The 18182-nt window shown below is 48.5% G+C and overlaps 1 protein-coding gene across 1 annotated transcript in view; it reads left to right on the forward strand.

Moving 5' to 3' along the window:
• The window catches only part of ANKRD33B (ankyrin repeat domain 33B), a 93407-nt gene extending 75681 nt beyond the window's left edge, over nt 1–17726 (forward strand). The window contains exon 4 of the mRNA XM_023218283.2: nt 9236–17726. Coding sequence (XP_023074051.1) covers nt 9236–10062 — 827 coding nt within the window. The 3' untranslated portion in view covers nt 10063–17726. The remainder of the gene's footprint in view (nt 1–9235) is intronic.
• The last annotated feature ends 456 nt before the right edge of the window (nt 17727–18182 follow it).

Raw genomic sequence — 18182 nt, forward strand, 5'->3', positions numbered from 1 at the left:
AGGTGATGTGAGTTGCGTGGTGACGTTAGGAGGTGATGTGGAGTTGCATGGTGACGTTAGGAGGTGATGTGGAGTTGGTGGTGACGTTAGCAGGTAATGCCGTGGTAACATTAGCAGGTGATGTGGAGTTGCGTGGTAATGTTAAGAGGTGGCGTGGAGTTGCATGGTAATGTTAGGAGGCAATGTGGTATTGCATGGTGATGTATGTGGCAATTTCTGTTCTCTTTGATGTGTCATAGAGTGGAAAATTCTCAGGCTATCAAACTGAATCAACCCCCCTTTGTCTTTTGCGCCATCTTGGAGAAAGCACTTTCCTGTTCCATCTGTGAAATGGGAGTAATGACCTTCCTCCCTCACCTCCCTGACACTAAAATATGACAATACTTTATATACTGCTAAAGGCTATCCAGCTGCAGTGAGCTACTAAGCTAAATGCTACACAACTAATAGCTTTAATTCTTTTCTTCACTCTGAAATAGAATCACTGATCATCCTTCGTGCAACCTCTTCGGGTTATTTTGAGAATTAAATGAGAAAATATGTGTCAAGCACATGTCGTGTTAGATTCAGTTAGCAGCTGAAATCTCAGTGAATGTGCGATGCTGCTTTCACCATTACTTAATTCTGTTATTTTAATTTCTCTTTATTTTTGTTCTTGGCACTGGGTTCAGCCAGTCCTGCTTGGCGCTGCAAGTTTCTGAAGAAGTGGATTTCCTCTCTGTTCTTAGTTGTTCTGCTGCTGTAACAAAATACCTCACCTGGGTAGTTTATAAACTGTAGAAATTTATTGCTCACACCTGGGGAGGCTGAGAAGTCCAAGATCAAGGTGCCGGCAGGTTCGATGTCTGCTGATGCCCATTCCTTCTTGCTGTCTCCTCTCATGGCAGAGGGGACGCTGAGGCAGCCTCAAAACCTCTTTCATAAGGCACTAGTTTGGTTCAGGAGGGCACAGCCTTCATAATCGAATCATTTCCTCGAGGCTTCAACTCTTAATGCCATCCCAGAGAGGGTCGTCGCCGTTCAGACCACAGCACCACCCCTGTCTTGGTTATCCTGAGGGTGGCATCAGAGTTTTCCCAGGCATTGGTGCTTCCAGTAATGTCACTTTTCTGTTCCAAGACCCCTGCTGCGTTCCCACACTTAGTTGTCTACTTAGTTGTCCCCAGTCTTTTTCTTCTTTTTTTCCGAGACAGTCTCACTTTGTCGCTGTCCCTAGTCTTCTTCTTCTTTTTTTTCTTTCTTCTTCTTTCTTCTTTTTGAGACACAGTCTGTCGCCCAGGCTGGAGTGCAATAGCGCAATCTTGGCTCACCGCAACCTCCCCCTCCCGGGTTCAAGTGGTTCTCCTGCCTCAGCCTGCCGAGTAGCTGGGATTCCAGGCACCTACCACCACACCCAGCTAATTTTTGTATTTTTAGTAGAGACGGGGTTTCACCACGTTGGCCAGGTTGGTCTCGAACTCCTAATGTCAGGTGATCTGCCCGCCTTAGCCTCCCAAAGTGTTGGGATTACAGGCGTGAGCCATCGCATCCCACCCCTAGTCTTCTTGGGTCTGTGAAGTTTCTGTCATAACCTGTTGCCCGTGACGGGACAGTCTTGATTCCAGCCAGTATGCAGCGCTGCCTCGTCTGAGCCTATCTGTTGTTTCTCTCGAGATCAGTCTGGAGTTACAGGATTCACAGCTGCTTCAGATTTATCTTTCCTTCTGCCTTAACCTTAGGAGATTCTTTAGCCCTAGGAGATGCTATAAGAAAAATAAGTTCAGTGAATGAGAATAGAGGCTTCAAAGATGAAAACTTTCTTGGAAATAAAAAAAAAAAATCATAATTAAAAATGAGTCCCATTGATTGTATTTTTGATTCAGAGATGATAGTTTCATTTAAAAAAAAACAACGAGATACCAGTTTCAACAGCGTTTTGGCCCTGCCTGCCCTTATCAATGAGAAATGGTTCCTTCTAATTAAATGGTGATTATATGGTGCTTTTGTGTTTGGCGGGAGCTTCACATGCTTTTGCTATTTCTGGATCTAGTTATAATTGAGTGTAGATCTTTGGTAATTTACTTTTTCAACTGAACATTTATGATGTCAGTCACATCAGTGTACTTTCCGACTGAATTAATTTGAACTGCAAACCTTTTTTAGGTCAGTTGCCCTCTCATCATTTGGTTCAACTGCTGTGCTTTCTTCCCTGGGTCTCCTGGGGGTTTCAGGCATGTGTGACAGCATTTAGAGGATTCCAGAAACACCTTGCACATCTCTTGGAATGATGAGCCTGCGGGCAGTGGGTTTGCTGCTGACATTGCTTTTCCCCCATCAGTTATTTGGATACAAATTTGGCATTAGATTTTATACTCTCCCTCCCCTACTCCCCAGTTTGCAAGCCCATCCCCCATCACAGTCTAGAACAATCCACAGATTATTGTCTGTGAGATCCTCTAGTGAGTCTCTCCCTGTTCTGAACAGAAATAACGCAGGAGCCAGGACCCAGTTTCAAATTCGTCTTCTTCACTTCCCATCTCTACACCTGCAGCCTGTCACTCACCTCTCTGGGACTCAGTTTCCTCTTCTATAAAATGAGGCTAATGATAGCACTCACTGCAGGAAGGCAGGATGAGGATTGAGCAAGTTCACGTAGGAGCAGCCCCCAGGTGCCTGCCGGGCTTGGAGAAGCCTTCTGGACATGTCGGTCGTGATTCTTGTTATTGTTATTATCATCATTATTGGTGAGTTTATGTGTTCAATAGTTATCTGTTAAGTGAATGAAAAAATATGGTTTGTTTTTCCCTTTGAAAAATATCTTGTGAATGAGATACTTAAACTTTCTTAATGAGGGTAGTAAGCCCCTACTTCAGGGTTTTTGTATTTTGCTTTTTTTTTTTTTTTTTTTTTTGAGACAGAGCCTCACTCTATCGCCCAGGCTGGAGTGCAGTGGCACGATCTCGACTCACTGCAATCTCCGCCTCCCGAGTTCAAGCGATTCTCCTGCCTCAGCCTCCTGAATAGCTGGGACTACAGGCACCTGCTACCACGCCCAGCTGATTTTTGTATTTTTAGTAGAGACAGGGTTTCTCCATATTGGCTAGGCTGGTCTCAAACTCCTGACCTTGTGATCTGCCTGCCTCAGCCTCCCAAAGTGCTGGGATTACAAGTGTGAGCCACCGCACCTGGCCAGGGGTTTCTTAATTTCAGCACTGCTGACGTGCAGAGCCACATAATTCTGTGTTGTGGAGGCTGTCTTTCAAATTGTAGGATTTTTAGTGGCATCCCTGGCCTCTACCCACAAGACGACTGTAGCACCTCCCCAGTGTGACTACCAAAAATGTCTCCAGATGTTGCTAAAAGTCTCCCAGGTTGGGGGAAAAATTGCTTCCCATTGAGAACCACTGATGTAAACAATTTCAATGGGAAAGGATATACAAAGTGAGAAGAGACATTTGCCCCTCTGTGTACTCTTCCTCTCTTGTTCTGTATTCCTCCCTCAAATAAAAGTGTGACATCTTGGCCAGGCACAGTGGCTAACGTCTGCAGTCTCAGCACTGTGGCAGACTAAGGCGGGTGGATCACCTGAGGACAGGAGTTCGAGACCAGCCTGGCCAACATGGTGAAATCCCACCTCTACTAAAAATACAAACAAAATTTAACCGGGTGTGGTAGCACATGCCTGTAATCCCAGCTACTCAGGAGGCTGAGGCAAGAGAGTTGCTTGAACCTAGGAGGTGGAGGTTGCAGTGAGCCGATATCGTACTGCTGCACTCCAGCCTAGGCAACAGATGAAACTCTGTCTCAAAAAAAAAAAGTAATGTATTTTTTAGGGAGCTTTTGAGCTGCCCTCTTAAGCTTTAGTTGTAGTGTAGAACTTATAGAAAATTTTCATCTTCTACTATTACTACTGAGCTTACAGTTCGCCCAAGAAAAGTGGGTTTTATTTTCCTTTTCCAGTAGATGGATAAGTATTGTTAAAAAAAAAAAGTGTTGAATTGCTTCCCCAGGATTAGTGGACAGCAATAAGGACAGATGTTGGTATATTTCTAAAATTCGCACAAATATTTTAAGTCTTATTCTTTCCATTTAAATATGTGATATTAAGAAAAATTAAACCATTTAAAGAAACTAATAGCCAGAGCCTTTGTTTTAGATGGACACTTCAGATTTTAATAAAAAGTATAATCGGGTTCTGAGAGGCTGATCGATTGCATCTTTGGTTTTGGCTTTGTAAGGAATAACTCAGGCTCTGCTGAAGAGCATTGCAAGGGGAGTTGCAGAACGTTGTTAATTCATTGAACTGTTAAGGCCCACAGTGACAGGTCTATTTAAATAGGTGACTCTGAGAAGCATATTGAGGATGTGATTTTTTTCTGAAGACAGGCAGAATCTGTGGAGGTTGGCAAGTTCCAGGCTTGTTTCAGGGAGTTCACTTTCAGATGTGAAGTGTGGTGTAACTGCCGCAGGCTTCAGGAAGCAAAAACAAGCAGCAGTAACCTCAAATCTTGCTGTGATTCCAAGGAGCAAAGTGGATTTAAAGGACGGCGAGGAACAGAGATCAGAGATGCTCCCACTGGGGGTTGGAGGGTTGCTGTTGTCTCAGGGAAGCCCTGATATCTCCTGGAAAGTCAGATGATTTCCAACCAAATAGAGGTTTCTTTCTGTTTATAAGGAAAACATAAATTTCCTATGAAGTGTGAATTTGCCATGTAGAAGTGTGTGAAGTCATTAGGCAGAGGAAGGATGAAAAGTCAAGCATTCTGTGTCACCTGAAAAGCAAACCTTGAGACAAGGACTTGGGGGCAAGTAGTTTCGTGGGAAGGTGGCCCCAGGAAGTGGAGTGAGGGAGCGGGAAGTGAGATTGGGAAGAATGGAAGCTAAGAAGTGTCCACCAATGAGCAGATTCCCCTTGTGGGCAGCTGGGACTCAGACCCCCTGGACCCTCCAATATGAGGAAAAGATATCGCAGAGATGCTGGGACGTTTATTTTCCAACTCCAGTCCCTCTTTGAGGGGAGATGAGAACTTTGAGCACACTTCCCACCTGCTGTGTGGCGGGGGTGGCTTGTCCTCCCTGCTGGGCTGGAGCACAAGCTCTTTCTCGGGACCCTAATCCAGATTTGTCACCCCGATTATACCCACAATGCCCAAGATACAGGCTGGAGGTGGCACAAGAGGAAGCAGTGAGGGCTGGTCCATAGTGGTCCCCTGTGGCCAGGAAAGGCCCCCTTGCAAGAGAGAGAGCTGAGCTGGAGTTTATAGGGTGGATAACATGGGGGTGGGTGGGGGCTGGTGGAGAAACAGGAAAGGAAGTGACACATTCAGGGTGTCACACTCCACCCACCTCCCTAGTCCTGGACCTGGCCATGGCTCCCAGCGAAAGCCTTCTTGAGAATGAGTGATGGAAAGTATAGATTTTTTTTTTTCCCATTAGCACCTGTTTGGAATGTTTTTGGCTGCAAGTAACAGAAATCCTGACTAGACAGAGGCTTAAAGAAAACAGGCTGCATTTCTCAGCTCCCTAGACATCTGAGGTTGGCAGTCACCCTCCAGAGCTGGCCCTGGACTTCATGAGGACAACACAGACCCCAGTGGTTTCCTCCTGTCCATTTGGCTCCCCTTAGCCTGTTGATCTGTCACCCCTTCATTCCACAAGAATCACCCAATCCGTATTTCAGACAGGAAGCTGCAGCAGCACCAACCATGCTGGTCCCTTTCGTCAGGAGGCAAGACCCTCTTTAGGGCTCAGTCACCACTGATGGGTTGCTTGGCTACTTGTAGCTGTAAGGGAGGCTGGAAGAATGGGGAACAGGATTGCAGCCATTAGATTCGACTAGTGATTCTCAGCTGGTGGTAAACTTGCCCCAGGGGACATTTGGCCGTGTCTGGAGACATTTTTGGTTGTCAGAACTGGCGGAGTGCTACTGGCATCTAGAAGAAGGTAGAGATCAGGGATGCTGTTAAGTGTTCTCCAATGCACAGGACAACCCATACCAAATAATTACCTGGCCTAATATGTCAATAGTGCTGAGGTTCAGAAGTCCTGGGTTAGACTGATCGTGATGCATTACCAAGAACTGAGGATGTTGCTCCCTCAAGTGAAATAAAGGATTTTTGTGTAGACTTAGAGCGCTCAACAAGGCAGCAAGTGGACCCATGGGCGGCAGCCCCACTTGTCCATATGGTTGAGCCCTGGGCAGAATGACACTAGGTGGGAGGTGAGGATGCTGGGGGGTCTGCTGGCAGGAAGATGGATACAGTGGCATTTCAGAAATCCTCTGTATTCTCTGAAAGGTGTTTGTATAAAATGTTATTAATCAGTACTTATCTTTTATAATTTAATTACTGTGTTCAGGTCATTAATATGACCCTTTACAGTCTCTTCCTAAGGCAGCTGATCCCTAATTTATAGCATGACTCGGATTCTAGGACTCAGTGGCCTTGGTTCCTTACAGTGTTGGTCTTTTCTGAGATCGTTTTGAAAAGATAGGTGAACATCAGGACGAAGAGTGCAAAACTTTGGACAGCTCTTCCTCTGGTTTTCCATTAGCATTTGAAAAATGTCTCTTTCAGCAGTGTTCATTAAGATTTTAATTTTGCAGTTTGTTCCTTTGTTAAGTGACATGCAATTAATTAAGGTTTAATGTGTCATCTATTTTTCCTATGACACTTTTACTGCCCCCTTTTCATTTTAGTCAGTTTATAAATTGTACTCTCGCTAATGAGTTCCATCCTGATATCCAGTTCCAAATAATTACCACTCTTCTAATATGGCTATTCTTTAATGTGTCAGAGAATTCAGATCCTTACCAGGCAAGCTCAGGTGAGCTGGGGCTGCTGGAGCCATGAGGCCACTGTGGGCCGGCAGGCCAGGGCAGCGGCTGGGGACCCGGCCTTCCTCAGTTCAGCACATATTGATCAGCCATCACATGTCAGACAACTGGGTCTGGGTCTGCATGGGATATACATGAAGAAGCGTCTGTTGGGCCCAGTCCCCAGGGAGCTCACAGACTAGATAACTGCCCTAGTTCTCCACGTTGCTTTGCTGGTGGAGATGGGACTAATGGGACTTGAAATCCTCAATGATATTTTTGGTTTTGAAATGGAGTCTTGCTCTGTTAGTCAGGCTGGAGTGCGGTGGTGCCATCTCGGCTCACTGCAACCTCCGCCTCCCGGTTGAAGCGATTCTTCCACCTCAGCCTCCTGAGTAGTTGGGATTACAGGTGCCCATCACCACGCCAAGCGAATATTTTGTGTGTTTTTAGTGGAGATGGGGTTTCACCATGTGTTGGCCTGGTTGGTCTCAAACTCCTGACCTCAGGTAATCTTCCCTCCACGCCCTCCCAAAGTGCCAGGATTACAGGTGTGAGCCACTGCGCCTGGCCCCTCAATGATTTTTAACAGTATGTGGGATTGAGATTGGACCAATATTAATTGAACAGCAGTTCCATATTAATTTCTATACTGCAACATTGAAATTTATGCAGATTTCATCAAGTTGAGTTGAAGTTTAACTTTGCAATATTTAATATTTGGGGGCAGTGGGTGGCCTGGGGAGATTTATTAAGTGACTAGTGACTAGTGTCAGGGAGACTGTGTAAGGGGACCTGTCAGTCAACCAACAGGATGTGGATATCAAGAGATTTATTGTAAGGAATTGACTGTGTGGTTGTGGGGATTGGTGAGTCTGAAATTGGTGCGGTAGGCTTGAAGGCTGGAAACTCAGGCAGGAGTACGTAGATGCTGCAGTCTTGAAGAGGAATTTATTTTTCTCCAGGAAACCTTGGTCTTTACTCTGAAGGCCCTCAACAGATTGGGTGGGCGAGGCCCACCCACGTTATGGAGGGCAATCTTGACTTAAAGTCAGCTGATTATAGATGTTAACCACAGCTGCAAAATACCTTTGGGGCAACACTTAGATCCATGTTTGAGTAAATCACTTGGTATTCTAGCCTAGCCAAGTTGACATAAAAAACTAAAACTAACCATCACACCGGGCCTGCCAGGTGGTAGGAAGTGCATTAGACTGAGGTTAGGACCCCCAAGTCTTAGACCCTCTCTCTGTTACTAGCTTGGGGGTCTCAGGCAGGTCCCACAGCCACTGTGACTGCCATTCATTTTGCAACAAACCTTTTTAAAATTCATGCCCCCTACCCACCAGGATGAGATGTGTTGAGCAAACAAAAATGAATTTTTCTATTCTGGAAAAACCTACCGTCTGTTAAAGATAGACAGAGCCGGGCCAGCTAGCCCGCAGCGGGAGAAGCAAAGGACCACCCATCTCCCACAGTCCAGGACCCATGGCAGTCCTCAGAGTGAGGCCACAGCTGGGGTGCCACCACTTTGCGAGTCACTGTTACTAGTCGTATTTTTAGAATATTCTAACCACAGCATTCAGGTAATCCAAGGCAGCTTTATTGTCTGTCTTTCTCTCCATTGACAGAAAGCTATAGGATCTTATTTCTTTAAAAAATTCTGTAATTTGGCCGGGTTGGTGGCTCATGCCTGTAATCCCAGCACTTTGGGAGGCCAAGGCGGGTGGATCACCTGAGGTCAAGAGTTCAAGACTAGCCTGACCAACATGGAGAAACCCCCTTTCTACTAAAAATACAAAATTAGCCGGGTGTGGTGGCACATGCTTGTAATCCCAGCTACTTGGGAGGCTGAGGCAGGAGAATCGCTTGAACCCAGGAGGCAGAGGTTGCGGTGAGCTGAGATCGCACCATTGCACTCCAGCCTGGGCAACAAGAGCCAAATTCCATCTAAAAAAAAAAAAAAAAAATCTAATTTAGGTGCTGAATTCAGGCAGGGTTTCATTCAACACAGATAATCAAATGGAGCACTTAAAAGGCAGGTTAGACAGGGCTGGGCAACGGTGGCTCACGCCTGTAATCCTAGCACTTTGGAAGGTGGAGGCAGGAGAATTGCTTGAGCCCAGCAGTTCGAAACCAGCTTGGGCAACATAGCAAGGCCCCATCTCTACAGGTGGGCCGTGGTGTAGTCCCAGCTACTCGACTCGAGAGACTGACTTAGGAGGATGGCTTGAGCCCAGGAGGTGGAGGCTGCAGTGGGCCGTGTTCCCATCACTGCACTCCAGGCCCAACTTTGGGTGCTCAGATGAGCACAGGGTTCACGCAGTGGACAGGTCTGGGGTGCCCTCTGTTAGGAGGCTCGGCTTTGCCCCAGACTCTGCCTTGGGAGGGAAGAGTCCTTGTCGCCGCCACCCACTCCTGTTTGTGTTTTCCGTTTTGCAGGGGCGGATGTCCACGCGAGGGACCCCCGCCGTGGGATGTCGCCGCAGGAATGGGCCACTTACACGGGCCGCGTGGATGCCGTCCGCCTCATGCAGAGGCTGCTGGAGCGCCCTTGCCCGGAGCAGTTCTGGGTGAAGTACCGGCCCGAGCTGCCGCCGCCCCCGGAAGCGGCGCGGAAGCCCGCGGGCTCCAAGAACTGCCTGCAGAGGCTCACGGACTGCGTGCTGTCGGCGCTGACACCGCGCACCATGCGGGGTCCGGAGGACGGGGGTGCCCTGGACCACATGGTCCGGATGACCACGAGCCTCTACAGCCCTGCCGTGGCTATCGTGTGCCAGACCGTGTGCCCCGAGAGCCCCCCGTGCGTCGGGAAGAGGCGGCTGGCGGTGCAGGAGATCTTGGCGGCGCGGGCGGCGCTGGAGGCGGATGCGGTGGGAGGCGCAGGGCAACGCGGGGACACCGGCACGGAGGATGTGGACTGCCGGGAGGGCTCCCCGAGAGCCGACCTCCTGCCCCCGTCCCGGGGCCCCGCCGCGCCCTCCTCGCGGAAGGCCAGCCTCCTGCCCCTGCAGCGCCTGCGGCGGCGAAGCGTGAGGCCCGGCGTGGTGGTGCCCCGGGTCCGAATCAGTAAGGCGCCGGCGCCCACCTTCCAGCCCGAGCGGCCGGCGCGGAAGGGCAGCACCAAGGACAGCGGCCACCTGCAGATCCCCAAGTGGCGGTACAAGGAGGCCAAGGAGGAGAAGCGGAAGGCAGAGGAGGCCGAGAAGAAGCGCCAGGCCGAGGCGCAGAAGGAGAGGCGCCCCGCGCCCTGGAAGAAGAGGACGTGACGGCCTGTGTGCCTGGCGTGGGGGCCGGGGCTGGTCGCGGAGAAGGAGGCGGCCTCGATGCGCATTGCACCACGGACGCTCCATGGACCACGGGGCCGCGCGCATTTCCAGGCTGGCTGTCCAGGCTGCTTCCAGGAGAGGGCTGGGAGAGCCACATGGATTCGCCTGTCACCAGCCCTCCTAGCAGTCAGTACACCTAGCGGGCACGTTGCCTAAAAGGCTCCATTTAGAGAACCTCAATTAGGATTTTTTTTTTTTTTTTAAGATCAATTTATCAAAGGGCGTTTTCTGCGTAATTTTGTATTTTTAATCATTATTTATCAAATTTGCAACGTTTTACAAGTGATAGGGCCCCTTATATCCAAGGCAGTTTTAATACACTTGCCCGAAGACCTTTTGTTTAAAATACTGTTTCTAGCAATAAGTATTCATGATACCTGCATGAGTTCACACAGACATCATGGGATTCTCCCCTTTTTGGTTGTTTGGTCTTTTCTCATTGTGGGTGTAGGTGTACACTGGATGTTCTTACTAATTAGATTAAGTGATGCCAGATATTTCTGTTTGACAGAGGCATTGACTCGTTCAGCCACATGATCAGGTGAGACAGAGATCACATGTTATTGTATCTTTTTAAAACTCTTATTCATACAGTAATATATTGAGGGAAAACATATTGTCAAATTATAAAACAATGGAGAGATAAACATGTATTTATTGCTAGAATTAAACTCATTTTAAGCAAGGGGTTTTAGATAAACTCGATAGGAAATCTTTAACATTAAAAATAGATATGAGAAAAAACTGTCATTCGATAAAATGGGGCAAATTTAATAAATGATTACCAGAAATACAAAATTAAGCCATATGTGCTCTTAAGTAATGCAAATCCAGATATCCTTAATATGTCAAAAAGATGCAACACGAGTCAGGAGCCCAGAATGACACAAATTACAACAATGGGGAGGAGGCGGTTTGTAGAACAGGCGAGAGAATGGAATGGGGAACAGACCTGTTTTTGGCAAATTCTCCTGGCGTAGACCGGGCAGCCCCCTCCTCCAGGCTCAGTTCCAAAGAGTCCCTTGTGTGTGTATTTCTTTTATTTTTCCTTGGAGGACTGCGCTTGTTTAGTTCATCCTCATGCCGACCTCATAGAATTTCCAAGATGCAGGGCCTTGAGCAGGGCAGGGCACAGGTGTGATTTGCCTTGGGTCACAAGCTCTCGGTGAGAGTTTTAAATCCACACTTTTCTCTCCAAAGTCACATGGAGATCACTTTTCTTGGTGATCAAATTTGAATTTTTCAAAGGGAGTTTTCTGCATAATTTTGTATTTTTAATCATCAGATTTGCGGCATTCTAATTAATTCGGCAGTGCAGGGTATGAAAGCTGGAAACTCAGGCAGGAGTTTCTAATTCTAATGGCTCTGGCTATGTGGGTTGTAGAGTATCTGTCACATATGCACTTTATTTCAGTATTAAATACTTGGACACTCACGATCACAGGCCTATTTGGAGGCTCTGTACTATAACCCTAATAACCCTAGTATCTGTCTCAGGACGCAGGCAGGGCTGGTGCAGGCTTCTCCATACTCCCTTCCACTTGGCACCATCAGGCATCGAGCAGCCAGGGATCCTAAACTGGCCTCTCCAAAAACTCCATTGAACAGGACTGCAGGCTGCACCCAGGTTAATGGAAGATTGGTGTGATGATGATACAGTGTTTAAGGTCAGATTGCAGTGAGTTCCTCCTTAATCCCAGAAAGGCACCATGATGAATGCTGCAGGAGACTGGACGCTCTTTGAGAACTGCAGATATTAGTTGACTGTGGGTCACTCTCGTGGCCAAGGAGTTGGGATTGGCCATGTCCCCTTTGAGGAGGTGGGGACTGTGACTGACACCGGTCATCTTTGGGGGTTGTCTTTTCTGAATCCTTTGGCATGTGGCACCTTCCTGCCACGTGTACATAATTCACAGCATTACCAAGACACCATGAGCCCCACCCTCACCTCTGTCAACCGAGGACGCAGCCAGGCAATGCCACGTGGTCTCCCAGGCACGCTTCTCAACATTGGCTACCCCTGCTGTGAAAGTTCTCAAGGTCCTGGTCCCAGGACCTGAGCCCTGGGAGCGTCCTAAAGCTCTGCAGGTGACTGCACTGCAGCCTGCATTGAGAACTGCGGCTCTAACACAGTGATTGCAAGAGGACACCCATTCTGAGCGCCCACAAAGGCTCCACCTTCCCAAGAATGTCTGATTGTCATTGGAACAGCCAGGGTCAGGCAGCTTCTGCTTGGGCTGACGTGGCGTCTGACCCTCGTTGGGTTGCCGGGCATTCCTGCCTGTTTCCTCCACGGGAAGCTGACACTGGGAATGGTATGGAGCCCCCACTTCTACCCCAAGCCTGGGTGTCTGCTGCTTCCATATCAAAAATGGACATTTCTGGTTCTGCCCAGCTGCTACCTCACCACAATCCATGCTCAGAGGCTCCAGGGTTGTGTGGAACAGCAGTGATGGGACAGCAAACGACTGTGATTTCCCCAGGTCCCACGCTGTTCTGGAGTGGACGTGTTGCGGCCCTGCCTCCGACGTGTTCCAGCCTCATCTAGGTAAACAGGATACTCTGGGGCCAGTGAAGGGCTTGTCCAGTGATGCTCCTGGTGTCCACAAAACAGCTCTAGAGATACCTGCATTTTGAAAAGCCTGCTGAGCCAACAAGCGTGGGGCAGGACATGGATTTCTTTGGCAAATCTGAAGGAGAGCTGGCCGCTTGCCTGGTGAGTGGAAGCTGCTGTTACCTGGCCAGCGTTTGCAACTTGAGGGAAAATGACAGCTGCATGGGGGGAAGCCTGTCCTCCCGGGGAAGCTGTGGTGTGGCCTCAGTGGAAAGATTGGATTTTGAAAACCTACCAGACCCAACTGAAAGAAGGGTCATTCCTGATTGAGTTGGAGACTCTCCCCAGTCCCTCTCTAGACTCATTCTAGCCATAGCCTGCCTGTGGACAGCCCTTCCCTTTGGCCCATGCAGCGGGTCCAGGCAGCTCCTGCAGCTGCGCTCATGGCTGCTGGCGCAGCACTTCTCGTTTTTGCCACGTGGAAGCAGATTTGCTAGTAGAGGAATTTTTCAAGTCAAGGAAGTGTTGCCAAGCCTCTAGCCTTGACCTGCGGGGGGCTTTCTGCTCTTTGTTTCTTGTTCTCTTTGGAGTGGGCACAGAGGGGACAAGTGGGCCCTCAGTCAGGCTCAGGGAGTGCAGGAGACCAGGGAGGGAAGCCCAGATGATGGGGAAACAGAGCCACCTTGAGGGGGTGTCATGGAGTCAGTGTCAGGGTGACCTGACGGGTCAGTTTATACTTAAGCAACATTATTAAGTTCACTTCTTTTGGGTAAGGGATTCCTCACGGGAGGTGTGGTCATCTGGTCATAGAGGTAGAGAGAAACATCCCCTCATCTTCCTGCGCCATTTGGAAGCCCTTTCCTCTAGCCCTCGGTACGGGTGGCACAGGCTCCTCGGTCTCAGGATGTGGACAGGGCTGGGAGGGGCAGGCTTCTTGTCCCATCCCCACTCAGCACCGCTGGGTGTCTGGCAGTCGGGGTCTCACAGTGGCCTTTCCAAGAGCCTAGTGTCTTTAGAGAACATTTTTCGTTTCTGTCTATTTTTGTTGCTTTGAACAGCTGCGTTCACTCACCGAGGGCTCACCCTCCCTGCATCCCCAATGTGGTTCAGGGAGGAGGGGACCGAAGAGCACTGACCCCTCCTCCTCTTCTGTCAGTGGCCACGGCAGTGCCCTCTCTGGCTTTGCCTCCACATTCTCCTGCCCCCGTCACCTCATCTCTTCTTCCTCATTAGCCTTTCCTTCCTTTGCCTGTTTTCTTCTCCCAGCTGGTTAAGTTCTTGATCATCCCTGGCACCACCTACACTAAGGTCTACCAAGGACAGAAAAGCCAGGGCCTCTGCGAGGCAGTGTGGTGCCCTGCGGGGTTATCATGGTGGGACCTCCTAGACCCCAGAGTGAATGAATGGCAGGCCTGCTAGTGTCTGCGCTGATGGCTGAGAATTCCTCCACAGCGGTGCCTCTTCCACCCGCTCCTCTTTGCTCGGAAGGGAGACCTGGTTTGCTCTCCTGCCATGACAGCGCAGCCCCTGCTGTGCAGAGGGGTGGGGCTCGGGGTCCCTACCTGCACCCTGATGTTTATTAACTGTAGATAGTGAATTTCAAGTTGACAGGTACCTTCTCAGGGATTTATATATAAATTTATATATAAAAATAGAGGAAAAGTTGAAGTCTATTTTACTACTTTTTAGTGTTTGAGTAAATTTTGCTTTAACTGGAGAGAAGAAATATTTCTCAGACAATATAGATGCTGCTGATTACAACAGATATCTGGGGCTCACCCTTGATGGGGACTTCCTTGGTGATTCTAGATCGAGGACTTTGGTGGCAGAAATGGCTTTGGGGTGGGTGTGAAGTTGCTTCAGTCCCTCCGAGTTGCCTCTCGTGGATGGAACATGTGTATCAACAACAATGAAATCCACCTCCGTGTGCATGGAGGCAGCCGATGAGAACGCAGACAGGCCAGTCCTGGCTCTTCCCTCCGGAACCGGCTGCTCCCGGTCTGACGTTGGAGCACATGAACCAAGAGTGACAATTTTTTCTACTCGTTTCTGTGAATAAAGTGTTCTACAGTCAGCCCAGCACTAAACTCACCAGAAAGGAGGAGGGAACAGCATGGAGCCGTTCATCTGGAATTACCTCGGTGTGCAGAGGCTGCCCCTTGGCTGCACTTGGGAACATCGTGGACGTCTTCCGTCCTGTCAAGCTCCTCCTGACAGACTCCTGGCAGCACTGGAGACCTCAGGACTATGGAGATCAGAATTGCAATGGCTTTGTCATCTCAGCGTGGCCACTCCTGAGGCAAGAGGCTCCTCCTCGGAGCGGGAGAGAGGGAGTTCGTGATGTCGGTTGGCAAATAGGATTTATGGATGCAGGAGGGCCATGCTGGGCCCCTCTGCCCGCTTCTCTCCCTGCTGTTGGTGGTGACCAGGTCTCAGGAGTGGAGATGAGGCTGTTATGGGTGAAACAGAAGCCCCTGGAGTAGGGCCAGACCCCAGGCCTGAAAAGGACGCAAAGCCTGCTGTTTCCAGGCTGTTGGGAAGAAGCGTGGGTACCGAGTGATTACAATGAAATGCATCCCAGAGAGGAAATGAACGGGCCCTGAAAAGTGGGTCTGCCGTATCCCTGGTAGCCCGCCTGCAAGAGCACTACATTCCCCCCAGCCCCGCTGTCCACACTACATGACGTGGGAAGGCTGTCTGTTCATCCGAACGCTGGGGACCCGAGTGTGCTCTGCGGAGTGAGGCACAGCCCTGATGTGCGCCCTGCGCTACTCTTTCCCCAGGTGCGCCGGAGACTCAGGCTTGCTCATTTCCGTCCTGACACAGCTCACTGTTCCTGAGTGGTCAGAGTCCCCCTGTGCTGTGTCAGCTCCTAGACACCATTAGTCTTTCGCATGATAAAGCGCAAGTGCTTTTTCCCTTTTGCAGTGTTTGGGGAAAGTCTAGCACACTCCCCGGGGATTTGCAAAGGTCCCTCCGCCCCCCACAGTGGGTAACTGTGTGGATTCTGCACCTGGCAATCAGCGCGCCCCCTTGGAAACATCTGGGGACCCTGTTTCTTCGGGCCTGGTCCTTGGTTTCTGCACCAGCCCCTTTCAGCCGGCACCTGCCTGGACTGCCTGGAGGGCCATGGTCCAGGGAAGGACAGGTGGGACCCTGACTATGACATCTTTCTAAAACAATAAAGTCCCATTGACGACAACTGCAGTGGGATGAATGCCATTGTGGCGGTCATGCTGGGAGCTGCCCAGAGCTTACAACAAAAGCAGTGTCTCTCAAGGCGCTGCTTGCATCTTCCCCTCCACGCCTCTCGGTGCGTTTGGAACTTGCTTACGCACTGGTATAACTCTTGAATCAGCTGCTCATGTCTGTGCCCTTGCACTCACAGGTTCCTTCATTAACATTTTAAATAAGTGACTAAAAAAACTCTTCTAGAGATTGTTTTTGAAAGAAACGGGAAAAAGAAACACACTACCTGGATTGCTTTGACTTATTTTCGAGCGACTCAGCTGAAAGCCGGTATTACATACACAATTTCCTCAGGCTCACCCAGCCTAAGACTTGATAAAAGGCACAGCCCTCGGCAGCAGGCAGTGCCAATGTGGACAGTGTACACTAAGGTGTGAGTGTGTGCACAGGCGAGCACACGTGTGTGTACTCATACACACAAATGAACTAAAGGGACACTGGGCTTTGTGCTGGCAAAGGTTACAATGCTGCTATAGCTTGGCCGTGGGCAGTGTCAGATGGAACCTGCTTTGATGGTGTGTTGTTCAGTGTACTCAGTGGGGTCTCACTGTCAGCATTCTGCCCGCTGTGGCACAGAACACGGCTAGGGTCATCATAGTCCAGGTTTTTATTGAAAGGCCGTGTTGACCCAGGCAGCTCATAGAGAACCCATTTGGCCAGGTCTGGGCCATCTCTCTGCCTCTGCCCTACCTTGGCTGCATGGAGGAACCCAAACCCAAGGGGCCCAGGTCCAAGAGGATTCTTTACCCCTGGAAGAGCTCCCCAGGAATTCAGCCTACAGCCCTTGACATTTGGCTGCAGGTTACCCTTAGAATCAACACCTTATCCTGAGGAAGCCCTGGTATTTCCCCAAGTCCGCCTATGTATTAGATACTCTAATCAATGCTAACACAGTTTCGTTTTTGAAGGAACTAGTTTTGTCATAATACTACACCCTTCTATTGTATTTAAATAAAAAGAAAAAAAAAACCAACCATGAAACTTTCCATCTGGTAAAGCAATGGTCTGTGTTGACCTGATGCTTTAAGAAGTTTGGGGAGGTAGGTATGGAGGCACCTTAACACCAGTTTTTTGAGCAAAAGTTCTAGTAGCTGGTTTAGAACTGCACAGCTATGGATACACCTGATGAAAACTGCAAAAGGCGATGACAGTCCCAGAAATATGACCAGCATCCCTGTGAACCTTCGGGGCATCCGAAGGAATTTGAAAATTATATCCTATTCAGATGAACTGTAAAAGCCAATGTACTGGAATTGTCTTTGTTCTGCCTGGCATTTGGGGGTGTCCAAGGACCTGTGTTTTTAACAAAGATGACTATATGACCGTTCTAAGGATTGAACAGATTTCTGCACAGGGTGCCAGGTTGCAAGTTAGGTCCTCTTAGTATAAGCTCTCTTTTTTTCTGAATGTAAACCTATTTGCATTGTCATTTCTAATAATCCATTAGGTTTCTGGATATTGTACAGATACTAAGTACAGATATAATTGTGTAAATTTCATAGTGTTTTATTTTGAGGTGAGAGTTTTGTTATAGTTTATAAAAGATATTTTCCTATTCAGACCTCAGGGCTATTTGGGAACCTACAAATAAATGTGATTCCCAGCAGCTTCAATTTTTGATATTCAAAAAGTTAATAATCTTTAAGCTAAATATAATGTGATATTATTCAGAAAAAAATGTTTTTCCCTTTTAATTTCTAACAAATTATGTACTAATGTTTAAAAAAATATGGAAAAAATGGGATAATGTAAAAATGTGGGAGAATTGTGGTGAAAGAATAAAAAAATCACTTGTTAAAACACATTCTTATGGTCCAAACGTGTGATATTTGAATAAACTTAAGTGTGTATAAATTAGAGAGTGACACAATGAAACATACCAGGATTTTTTCATGTCACTCCCTTCTTTTCATTGAAATAGACAGGCACCTTCTTATTGTGACAAACTTTCACTTTTTCAAAGGTAATATTTAAAAATTGTGAGTTTCCCACAAATAGTTTGTTATATGTTCAGATGATCTCATTACAATCCGCCTTGCTGGGGGCGGAGCAAGATGGCCGAATAGGAACAGCTCCAGTCTCCAGCTCCCAGCGCGAGCGACACAGAAGACAGGTGATTTCTGCATTTTCCACTGAGGTACTGGGTACATCTCACTAGGGAGTGCCGGACAATTGGTGCTGGTCACCTGTTGCAGCCCGACCAGCAAGAGCTGAAGCAGGGCGAGGCATTGCCTCACCTGGGAAGCGCAAAGGGGAA

This window comes from Piliocolobus tephrosceles, chromosome 4 (genome assembly GCF_002776525.5).
Source record: "Piliocolobus tephrosceles isolate RC106 chromosome 4, ASM277652v3, whole genome shotgun sequence".
Classification (NCBI taxonomy): Eukaryota; Metazoa; Chordata; class Mammalia; order Primates; family Cercopithecidae; genus Piliocolobus; species Piliocolobus tephrosceles.